The 11163-nt window shown below is 47.4% G+C and overlaps 1 protein-coding gene across 1 annotated transcript; it reads right to left on the bottom strand.

Annotated features, from left to right (window-relative positions):
- Window positions 1-3373: 3373 nt before the first annotated feature.
- On the bottom strand, window positions 3374-10509 carry ZNF263 (zinc finger protein 263). Its single transcript, XM_054589487.1, has 6 exons — window positions 9949-10509; window positions 8557-8737; window positions 8027-8097; window positions 7610-7736; window positions 5932-6048; window positions 3374-5374 (listed from the first exon to the last, which is right to left on the bottom strand). The coding sequence occupies exons 1-6, from the start codon at window positions 10339-10341 to the stop codon at window positions 4209-4211; spliced, it is 2055 nt and encodes a 684-aa protein (XP_054445462.1). The 5' UTR covers window positions 10342-10509; the 3' UTR covers window positions 3374-4208.
- Window positions 10510-11163: the final 654 nt, after the last annotated feature.

Raw genomic sequence — 11163 nt, 5'->3', positions numbered from 1 at the left:
GCCAGTATCTTCTTGTGTGTAGGCAGAAGGAAGCTCTACGGCATGGTTGACCTCCTCAGCCCTAGGAGCCGAGGCCTACGGGAGAGCGTGGTTGACGCGACCATAGAGCTCCCGCCAGCGGGCCAGAGCGGCCTGGGCAACGACCGTCTGGGGCGTGGGGCGGGGGCGGGTTGGAGAGCCCAAAGGAAAGGAGCCACCTGTTGAAACCATACAGCGCCTGCTGCGGGGCCAGTGACTGGGGTTGCGCAGGGCTGCAGGAGCGAGCGCAAGCCGGCTCAGCCGTGGGGCGCCCAGGCATGGGTGCTGGCGCGTGCTCGTATTCCCCTGGTTCGTCCCCGGTCCTGAAGGGCCGTGGCTGGAGGGCAGAGGGTAAAGAAAGGTTTGTCAGGATGCGGCCACCGACGCCCAGTCAGCCCTTACTCCTTCTGGGCCCGCTTGGGAGATGTCCTCGATGGGACCAGTCTGGTGGGGCAGGTGAACGGCTCTAGGGAAGTGGCTCCCTGTCCTACAAGTCTGTGGAAAGCTAAGCTGTGGCAGCCATAAATTCAGTCGCTTTGCCCCAACCTAAAAAAGGTAAGGGACTGAAATCTGGTTCTGGAAACTATCCCGAAGACTAGAGCTCCTCAAAGAACACCGGGCACCTCTCATTCCAAGGCCGAGGCAAGAATCCTAGATGTAAGCTGTACCCCTCCTAAGAAAACAGTGAATCCCTCAACGGCAGCTTCACCTTTGGAGTGGGGAACCACACCCAAGGTCTAGAATGTTTTCCTGCCTTGAGGGGAAGTGGGGATGAAGGGGCAAATAGTTGCTTTTTGTGTCTAAAACATAACCCTGGATTTCAAAGATAAACTATTTCCTTTCCCCACCCTTTCTGCACAGGGAAATCTTGCTATCTCCCTGGAGCAAGTCTGGATCCTGGTGAGTCACCAGTTTTGATTTGCCTGAAGCTTCTGAGACATTCAAGTTGTCTCAGGGGATATCACTGAGGGGACATCAAGGGGACATCAATTAGAAGATGTCAGAATTATACTTGTGGTCTGAGCCATTTTTCACCAACCATTTTGTCATTGTTGAATTTACATAGACCATTCCCATTGCCTAACTCAGGCAAGACCTAGACCCATTTAGTAAAAAGTATGTGATGAGAAGGAACTATATCAGTCTTTTTCTTTAAGTTTTTTATTCTTTTAGAGAGAGGGGAAGCAAGGGAGAAACAAACATTGCTCAGTCCCAACTGGGGACCTGGTCACAACCCAGGCATGTGCCCTGACCTGGAATCCAACCAGCAACTGTTTCACAGGCCAACAGTCAATCCACCTGAGCCACATCAGCCAGGGCCAGTCTCCCTTTCAAGAATGGCAATTACCTTTTAATCAGAAGTGCTTGCAAGCTATATTGAAGCCTTAAAAAAATGTTTCTAATAAGTGCACTGTTGCTTTTCATTCTTTTGCTATCCTTAATCTCCAGACACCCAACTAAGGAAGTCTCCTAGTGCTAATACATATGCTAGCTGGTTTCCTGTAACATACATAAAGACTTTTAATATTAAGTGGTGGTTTCAAATGCCTGTGAAACATTTACAACAATTACAAGTCTGAAAGCAGTGGTGGTGATTTTGCCTATTCCAAAATTGCATCAGTTGATAATTCAACAATTATCAATAGCAAATTTCAGATTATGATGTTGAGACCAATTCTTCCATTCCTATAGTAAAAATTCTTAAAATAATTTCTGGTAAGTTTTCCTGGGGAAAAAAAATTTAGTGCTTGTTTAACACTTCTAGTCTGATGCCAGGGGCTTTGTCCTTGTTGCTGTCTGGTCATCTTTTAATCTGCCTCTGCCAGGTGTTTTCACATTTCTTAAATGTATTATTGATTCTCCACCAAGGAGCCTTTCTGCTGGTCTCCTGTTGCTACATATGCCGATGTGTGACTGTTGCTCAGGATCAGGCCACGTCTCCCAGATCTCCTGTGTACCCATTTGAACTTAGGGGGCAGGGGTCTTTATTGCATCATTCTCCCTTTGAATAAAAGCCAGTAGGAATCTACTCCTCTTCCTTTTACAAGAGGAATAGCAGGTGAAAAGTATGTCAACAGAATGTGTGTCACATAAAAGTGTGAATGTAAACAAGCACACACTTGGCCATCCCTTGAAGTGACCTCATGGGAGCCTGCAGTAAGGGCCTGCTCTGCCATTGTGGTTTGAGGAAAGTGTTACAAACATTATCTACTCACAGATGGCACAAAGTTAATTTCTATGTGCCAGACACTGCTTTTTTTGCAGACAATAATTTGTAACATTATCTCATTAAAACAAGGCTCAGAATTAAAAAATTGTGAAATTTGCTAGAAAGGGAACTACGCTATTGGAAAGTAGAGGCTCCTACTGGAAAGTCTTTCTAGTGCCAAAAGCAAATATCCACAGGCACCTGTTGCTGTAAGCCTCAGGGAGCAACACCAGTTGGATACATCATAAAATCAACATCGGTGATATTATTGGGAGGGAGGAGGTGAGAGGAGGGAAAGTGAAGGGGGAGGAGCATTTTCCAATCCTGTAAGATTTACAATGCAGTTTGCCATCTTAGCCAGAGAATCCTTAGTGACATCACCTTGATACCACCCAACCATTTCATGGCATCAGCAGCCACATGTGATCCCCGTTCCACTCCTACCAATGTGGATCCTTCATTAATCTCTCAAATCCTCAACCCACAACTACCACTGCCCTCTTACAGATAAAAAAGGCAGAGAACTGAAAAACAGCAAGTTTTTAAAAATTGGCTCAGAAAACCAAGGAAAAACTCATACTACACTGAGACAAGACTGATAATGTCCTACTTCTAAAATACTTCTTGGTATTCCACCTCTTTCCCATAGATACACACTCCTAAAATTTCTATTGTTGATTACCCATTCTAAAATATGTTTTCTTATGATTTGCCCACCCATGTATTTTCTCTCCACTAATGGGCAGTAACTGTTATATCAGGACCTTCCTTTCCTGGGAATCATTTTTAAGACCAAAATATCCTGTCTCTGAAGAGCCCAACCTTTCTTCATTCAGTTACTCTCCCCCCCCCCAAAAAAAAAAATTCTAAAAAAATCAGACATTTCTGTACACCACAAAAAGAAAACCTTGGAGACATCACCCTAAGCAGCCAGAGCTTGACCCTTTATTACCATGGTGTAGCAGTTCCACCTTGGAGTTGGTGAGGGCCACAACCTACCTCATTCTGTCTGCTTGGCACTTTTGTGGGACCCTTCAAGACCAACACAGCAAGACTACAAACACCAGGTCCTCCAAAGCAGATGGGAGACAGATCAACACTGGGGGCCAGGGCAAAGGCTCTCAATGAAGAGTCGCACACTTTCATGTTTCCTGAAAATATTTATTACCATCCAAACATATTTTCAACAGGAAAAGGAATGATCTCTACTTTCCCTAAGATCCACGTTTTCAAAGACTCCTAGGGAACCCATCCTACATGGAACCCTCTGAAGACCCAAGAGCTCTTTTTATCTTTCTCTGATAGAGGTGGGGGAAGTCTTGATCTCTGCAAAGGGTAGACTAATTTAGACTTCAGCTCCCTCTGCCAATTCCTAGACTGACCTGCAAATTACTACTTTTTACTGTTTTCCTTAGGTCTCTGGGTCCTTTTTATCTGAGGTGACACTGATATGCATGGCCTGCCAATGGGCCCTCCTGTCAAGCTATTGAGGGGCACTGTCGCTTGCTTCCCTGTCAGGGCCTTTGGGAGAGCTAAACTTACCACCAGTCTTTCCTTGCCCTCAAGGTGGTTTCCCAGGAGACTCACCCCCTCTTCTTTGGTATCAAGGGCCTCAGGAGCTCAAATGCTCCTGCTGACTGTCCCAAGTGAGGAAGCAGTAACAAAAAGTCAAATGGATTCCCAAAGTTGCTAAGACACTGGACACAGACACAGTAAGGCATCCAAATCACAACTTGGCTAAATATACCAAGGGGGTGGGTACACCATGAGACAAGGTGGACTTCATAAGGTAATTCTGCCCTGAGCAGGTTGCCTCAAAGACTTGTCATCCTCACTAATTCAAAACAGAATTCCTTTTTAGTTTTATGCTAATCCTTTGCTGTCTCTGCTCCTTCCTCACACAGATTCCCTTACACTTCCTCTTCAGGTCAGCAGGACAAGAAGTACCGGCTGTCTGGGGCAAAATGAAACCCCATGGTTTTTATCCAGTGTGAGTTCTCTGATGACTCATAAGACGTGAACTCCGAGAAAAGCTTTCTCCACATTCAGAACATTTATAGGGTCTCTCTCCTGTATGGGTTCTCAGATGACGAATCCGATTGGAGCTGTGAGAGAAACTGTCTCCACATTCATGACAGGTATAGGGTTTCTCTCCTGTGTGAATTCTCTGGTGCCTGATTAAGTTGGATCTATGAGAAAAGTTTTCCCCACAAAGGGTACATTTATAAGGTTTCTCCCCTGTGTGCGTTCTCTGATGTCTGGTGAGATGCATGCCCTGCCGGAAGCTTTTCCCACAAGTCAAACATTCAAAGAGTTTCTTCTCTGCTTTGTGGGTTCCATGATTTGTAAGAAAAGGGCTGTCACTCATTGCTTCCCCATACTCGGAGAAAGGGTAAAGTCTCTCTTTCTCATGAGTTCTTTCATGTATGACAAGGTGGGAACTGCGAGAGAAACTTTTTCCACACTCAGCACACTTATAGGGTCTCTCTCCTGTGTGAATTCTCTGGTGCCTAAGGAGATTGGAACTGTGAGCAAAGATCTCCCCACACTCAGGGCACTTGTAGGGCTTTTCACCAGTGTGTGTTCTCTGGTGTCTATGGAGGTTGGAGTTGCAAGAGAAGCTTTTTCCACATACATTACATTGATAGGGCTTCTCGCCTGTGTGGGTGCGTTGATGGCGAGTCAGGTGGGTATTCTGACTGAAGCTTTTTCCACATTCGAGGCACTTATGGGCTTCCTCTCTGAAGTGTGCTTTGTGTAGTGATAAAAAGTGGGGGCTCCCACCAAAGATTTCACTGCACTCCACACCCATACACAGTTTTTCTGCTGCATGTATTCTCTGGTGCCTAATTAGGTTTGAGTTGTTAGAGAAATTTTTGCCACACAAGGGACATAAATGGAGCTTCTTTGGCAGCAGTTCCTTTGGTTGTCCCACTTCTCTGGAACTTGTGGCCCCCACTAAGGACTGCTCCATCCGATCATCTGGGGGAGGCTCCCAATGCCCTTCTGCCACATCCCCAGGCCGTCCCTGCTCAGGACTCCAGGGCACCTCCCCTCTGGCCTGGCCAGGCAGAAGCACCTGCAGATGGATGCTCTCGGGGGAAACAGACCGAGTACTTTCTTCTCGGCTCTCAAATTTCTCTTCCCCTGAGGGAGAGGGAGGGTGATTGGGAGAGAGGCGGTGGGGGACGGGGGGAGAGAAAAACCAAACCTCTACATTATTTCTACCCTAGAGAAAAAGAAAATCCCATAAGCCTGCTGCTACTAATGGTAGGTCAGTAGTCCAGAGAGGTTGCATCTGTGTCCTATCTTCCCTATACAGGGAAAGTACTCTAGAGAGGCACCTGGATAAAAGGTGGGGCCATGAAGGATAAAAGGTTCAGGAATCAGAGCTCAGGCCAATCTTATTCTCTTGGAGGGGTCCCCATATACATCTTTAGCTGAGCCTCTGATTCTGCCCTTTTGAAATGGGAAGGATGGAGCAAAGCTACTGAATAGGATGTGCAAGTGAGCCCATGAGTGAATGCTTCCTTATGTTTTGAACTCTTGGGTGTCTCGCCTGCCTCATTGGGATGGAAGTGGGCAGTGAGGACAAAGGACACATTGTACCTCCCTGGCTGCTGTGATGGGCTAGCTCCACACTGAAACACTCAAATACCTCATTCCTAATGGGGGAAACTAGCTGGGCTACTCATCTTCCTTACCTGAAGCTGGGCTTCTGGGGTTCAGTCCCTCCTTGCAAGTCTGGACACTGGGGTCCCATGGTTTTCTTCCTTGATCCACCTGAGTGCTCAGAGCCTCCTGACTGGGAACCTGAGATTCTGTTCACAATGAAAAAAATAGATTTCTGTGGCCACCACTTTCCTCCACCAGGTAGGGCAAACAAAGATAGTCTTGTTCCCTGTCCTCACTGGGTGGATACAGAGGGTGCAATTAAGTCTGACAGCAATTACTTGGAATATATACACTAACCTGTTCCCAAATTGGGTGAGACTATAGTTTTTATTTTTACACTTTTGTAGTACTTGGAACTTTTATTTTGCAATGTACACTTTGGTAATGAAAATAAACAAGAGTGGTCAAGGTAGTCAGTTCCTTGAGGTATTAGTTTAATATTGTAAAAGAGGCTTGACTCTTAACATGTAAATAGAGAATAGAACTTACTTTGACTGGGCAACTCCAGAAAGAGAAAATATATTATGATGGATAATCAGAAAAGGATCAGAGGGTTCTGAAAGGACCCTGAGGCCAAAATCCAAAGTGCTATTCCTGTGTTATGCTAAAAACAAAGACCTCACTCCAATTCCACTAAGCATGGCCTTTAAAACAGGTGACTTGAACTTCTCTTCATATTTAGCACTCACTGAAAGAGCTGTGCTAAATTTAGGGTACCAAACCACAGCACAGTGATGGAAAACCTGGAGAAAGTCCCAATGAAGGGAAACAAAAACCCCCAGCTGTGACCCCTTTGCAGAATTAGTGCAAATAGGCTGACAGCTGTGGTACTCTTTACGAAAACCTAATGTATGAAAACAAAGTCCAATGTGACTCTTCTACTGTGTGTGGGTCAATGTAGTCATAATCATAAAGGACATATTCCTGTCTTAGGTTGCTTTTTAAACCTTCCCCAACTTTTATTATGAGAGTTTTCATACATACATAAAAGTCGAAGGAATTAAACAATACCTGCACACTCTCCATCTAAATCCTATGAGTTTTGTGTACACTCTCCACCTAAAAAACTGTTTTTTGTGATATTTCATAGGCCTTATTTTAGATCTTTGCATAACAAATCAACACACAGATGCATCTTAATTTATGCTTGACTTATTAGCTCCAGTTTTGGATATATTTATCATTTCCAAATTTCCATAAGGTCTTCCCCACTTCCTGAATTTTTAAGGGCTGGGAGAGCTGCTAAACTGGAATGCTGATGCCACTGCCACTGATATTTGTGTCTTTGGGGAAGGGTCTAAGAATACTAATGAAGCATAGAAAACACAAGTGAGATCAGAAGAATAAACTTTTCAAAATTGCAAGGCATCAAGACCTTACAGTTCCACAGTATCCTAGGACACTGAGAATGTGTAATGTGGTTGGGGCGGGGCGGGGGTGGGGGCAGCAGTTACCCGATTTGACTTGTTCTGCCTTGGGAAACCCATTATGGCTCAGACTCCCTGCCTTCGGTTCTGGCAGTTGGGGCCCATAGGTTTGCCAAATGTGCGATTTGGAAGCTGTTTAACTGACCCTAGTTCAGTGGATTTTAGACAATGAGAGGTCTTCTGGAAAAATTGGGAACTTATATCCAGGAGGTGAGTGGGTAAGAGAGAGGAACCCAGTCAGAAATGGCTCAGTCTTCATCCCTGGAAAAGAAGTCCTTACCCAGTGAGTCCACATTCTCATAACTCTCCTGCACCGTGTCCCTGGAGACAGCCCTCTTACTAGGATCCTGATGCCCCCACTCCTCCTGGGAGATGTACATAGCCACGTCCTCTAAGCTCTCAGGCAACTGAAACAGCACAAGATCTTCTTTAGCCCCAGAGACACCAAGAACAATTCAAGCAGAGTCATGGGTTAAAGGGGCAAAACCTGGGAGTGCTGAGGATACATTTCATGAAGAAGAAGGATACCAGGCCTAGGAGTGAGGTGAGGAGGAGGCATATAAAGAAAGTGGGGGAGGCGCAGTGGTGAGGGAGAAAGGATCCTCTCCAAGTGACAAAAGGACCCCACCACAACAAGAGCAACACAGGGTATGGGGGTGTGTGTGCTGGGGGAAGACATTGGGAACTTCCACATCACCTGGGGCCCAGTCATCTTGTCTTCCAGGTTTCCTTCAGGAGGAAAGAGAGAAAGCCAGGGAGCAGATAATGCTGAAGGTGACAGAAATCATGATGAGAATGGCATTCCTAATGCTTGGCAACCCAAGGATTATTACAACACACTATCCATTCCCCAACACCCAGCCTCAGCTCTAAGGATTGAACATTGAACAAAAGAAGGCAAGAGAAGCATAATAAAGTCATGTCCAAAATGATATCCTAAATGCAGAGGTGAGGGTAAGAATACCAGTAGTCTGCAGCTTCAAGTCCTCAATCATTCACCTAGTTCTAAATGTCTCTGTTCCACACATGAAAGAGCCAAGAAATCTCTTTGCCACCTCCCACCTCCAGAAGAACCCAACCACCATTTCTAGGTCTTTCACTCCACTCTGGAATGGAACCCTGAGGGCAGAAACACCCTCTCCCTGGCACAGGTGCTCCATCCTGCTGGTGTCAGAACAAACCCAAAGCCCCTCCTCCCTCCCACCTACCCAGATAACTGTTCCTCACCCCTCTCCTTTACAGCCTGTGGGTCCCTTTTAGGGCTGGGGCCTAGCAGCTCCTGCAGCCTGGGCCCAGGGCTTCGCTCAGTTTCCATTGGCTCCAGCTTGAAGCTCGGTGACTTTCTTGCTGTTTCCAGAGACAAAGGCTCCTCCGAAAGCACTTCTGTTCCCTGCCCATGGTTTGTGACCTGGGAACCAACCCACATTACTCATCATCACAACAGGGCCCCACAGGAAAGGAAATTAGTACAGAATTCTGATGGCAAGCTTTTCAACAGTGAACCACTGGTGATCCCTTGGGCCCAGCAAAAGATAAGGACGGTTTCTAGTATAGGCTTTTCTAATCCCAAATACATGTGAGAAAATGGGGGTGGAGGGTAGGCGAAGAAGAGTCCACTCCCAGAGAACACATGCCCCACACAGCTCTTCTGGACACACCTCACTCCCTCCTGCCTCACCTTTTCTAGAGGCTTCCATCCCTCACTGCTGGATAAGTTAAACTTGGGTGACACTGGGGACATAAGAGCCCTCAAAGCCTCAGTGCCAAACTAATTTTCTAAGTCTACAATAAATTCCCACCCAGCTCTGCACAGCAGACCAGACTGCTAACACTAATATAACAATAGCTAACAGCTATTAAGCACTAACTATAAGCCAATAGTGTAATCAAAACTATAAGGCCCTGGCCAGGTGCCTCAGTTGGTTGGAGCGTCATCCCAATACACCAAAGTGGCAGGCTGAGTCCCCAGTGAGACGGCCAGGGCACATACAAAAATCAACCAAAGAGTGCATAAATAGGTGGAACAACTAATCGATGTTTCTGTCTTCTCCCTGGCCCCCAAAATAAACTTTTTTAAAAAGTCTGACTAATAACTTGCTTGATTGCTTTTCACCAAGCAAAACCAAAAACACGAGGTAAAAGTGTGATTCAAAAAGTAGTGTCACTGTTTAAAGCAGCGATTTTCAACAGGTATGTTACAAGAATTTAGGAAAAACAAGAACTACAGGCTGATCTCCCTCTAACCGTCAAAGGAACATTAGAGAGGTATTTCATCATTTTCTTTTTACCAGTGGCACATCTGAAGCTCAAAAAGATTCAATAACTTCCCCCAAATCACAACGCTATTATGAAACAGAGTGACGATTTGAACCCTGCGCGGTGAGTCCAGGCAGAGCTCACACTAATGCAGAGACACTGACTCCAAATGGAAACAGGGCACTCTTCACTACTCACTCATTTGGATAAAATCTGGATGATGAATGTTCCTAACTAAACTACAAAAGGAAACCCATATACTTGCCCATATACTCAAGGAAACCAAGTAAGTTCGTATACGGAACTGGGCCGCCATGCTAATCCCAGTTGGGGCCAAACCGCAAATACAACTCTTTTTCTCACCTGTTGCCTCAGTTTCCCAAGCTCTCTCTGCATATCTTCCACAAGGATCACTGCTTCCTCGCCGCTCTCTGGGTGCAGCTCCTGCACTCTGCTCTGAATCTCCTGGGGCAGGATGATTAAAAATTGCTCCAGCACCAGCAACTCTAGGATCTGCTCCTTGGTGCGCATCTCAGGCCGCAGCCACCCATGGCAAAGCTCCTGGAGCCGACTCAGGGCTTCCCGGGGCCCAGCGGCCTCCTGGAAGCGAAACCTTCTGAAGCGCAGGTGGGAGGCCTCTGGGCTGGGCCTTGGGTCCGGCGGGAGCAGCTCCTGGCTCCAGGCGCAGTCCTCCTCCAATTTCACTATCAGAAGCCCTTCCTGATCCTGGGAGCCCAAGCCCGACGCCATCGTCATGCCCTCAAAAAGCCTTACCCCGGAAACCAGCTGCGCCCGCCTGGAAAGGAACCCCCAGCCTCACGCAGGGATGGCCGGCGTCCGGAGGAGCCCGAGGACCCTGGGCTTCAAGTCCCGCCCGAAGAGCCAGCTCCAGTCGGACCGCAGCTGCCTCCAACGCCTTGGCCCCCGTTGGCGCTTGTAGCCGCCGCGCCAGCCCCCTTCACAACCCCGCCCCAGGACCTCCCCAGGACCCCCCAGGTCCTCAGGGAAGGACCTGAGCGCCACGCTTTTCGTTGCGTCGCGGCTCACGTAGAACTCGACGCTCAGCTCCCACGCCGGAAGTTTCAGAGCGCGAGTTAAGCGTCCACAGCCAGGGGCGCCTGCTCGGGACCAATTTCCAGGTCATGCTCTGCGAACTATAGCGCCCATTGGGTAAGATTTCTCCAGATTCTCCGCCGACCAACCAGAAAGGAAGATTTATCTGCAGGCCAGCGAGCGGCCAATTCGAGAGGAGAGGCAGGGCCGCCCGGCAAGCCCCAATATCCTAGGTTCCTGCGGTTGGCCATGGGCGTGGAAGGGTTGGCTAAGTCGATTTGTAAATAAATAAATAAATCTCAAAACAGGTGTCACTGGCAGGCTACCTGGGTCAGAATTCCTCGGAAAGCTTCCTAAGATGCAAGCCCTCGAGCCGAGCGAGATCCCGTGAGTCACAGTGCGGGGTGGGCTCGGAAACCCGAATTGTTACCATTCCCGCCCCCAACCCCACCCCCGAGAAATTCCTCACTCGTGGCTAAGTTTGAGAGTCATTGTCCTGGTCATAACTAATTGAAAGGCGCCCTC

The sequence above is a fragment of the Pteronotus mesoamericanus genome, unplaced genomic scaffold (genome assembly GCF_021234165.1).
Source record: "Pteronotus mesoamericanus isolate MK-2021 breed Mesoamerican mustached bat unplaced genomic scaffold, CSHL_Meso_final scaffold_167, whole genome shotgun sequence".
Taxonomy (NCBI): domain Eukaryota; kingdom Metazoa; phylum Chordata; class Mammalia; order Chiroptera; family Mormoopidae; genus Pteronotus; species Pteronotus mesoamericanus.
This window is presented reverse-complemented; position numbering and strand designations above follow the sequence as displayed.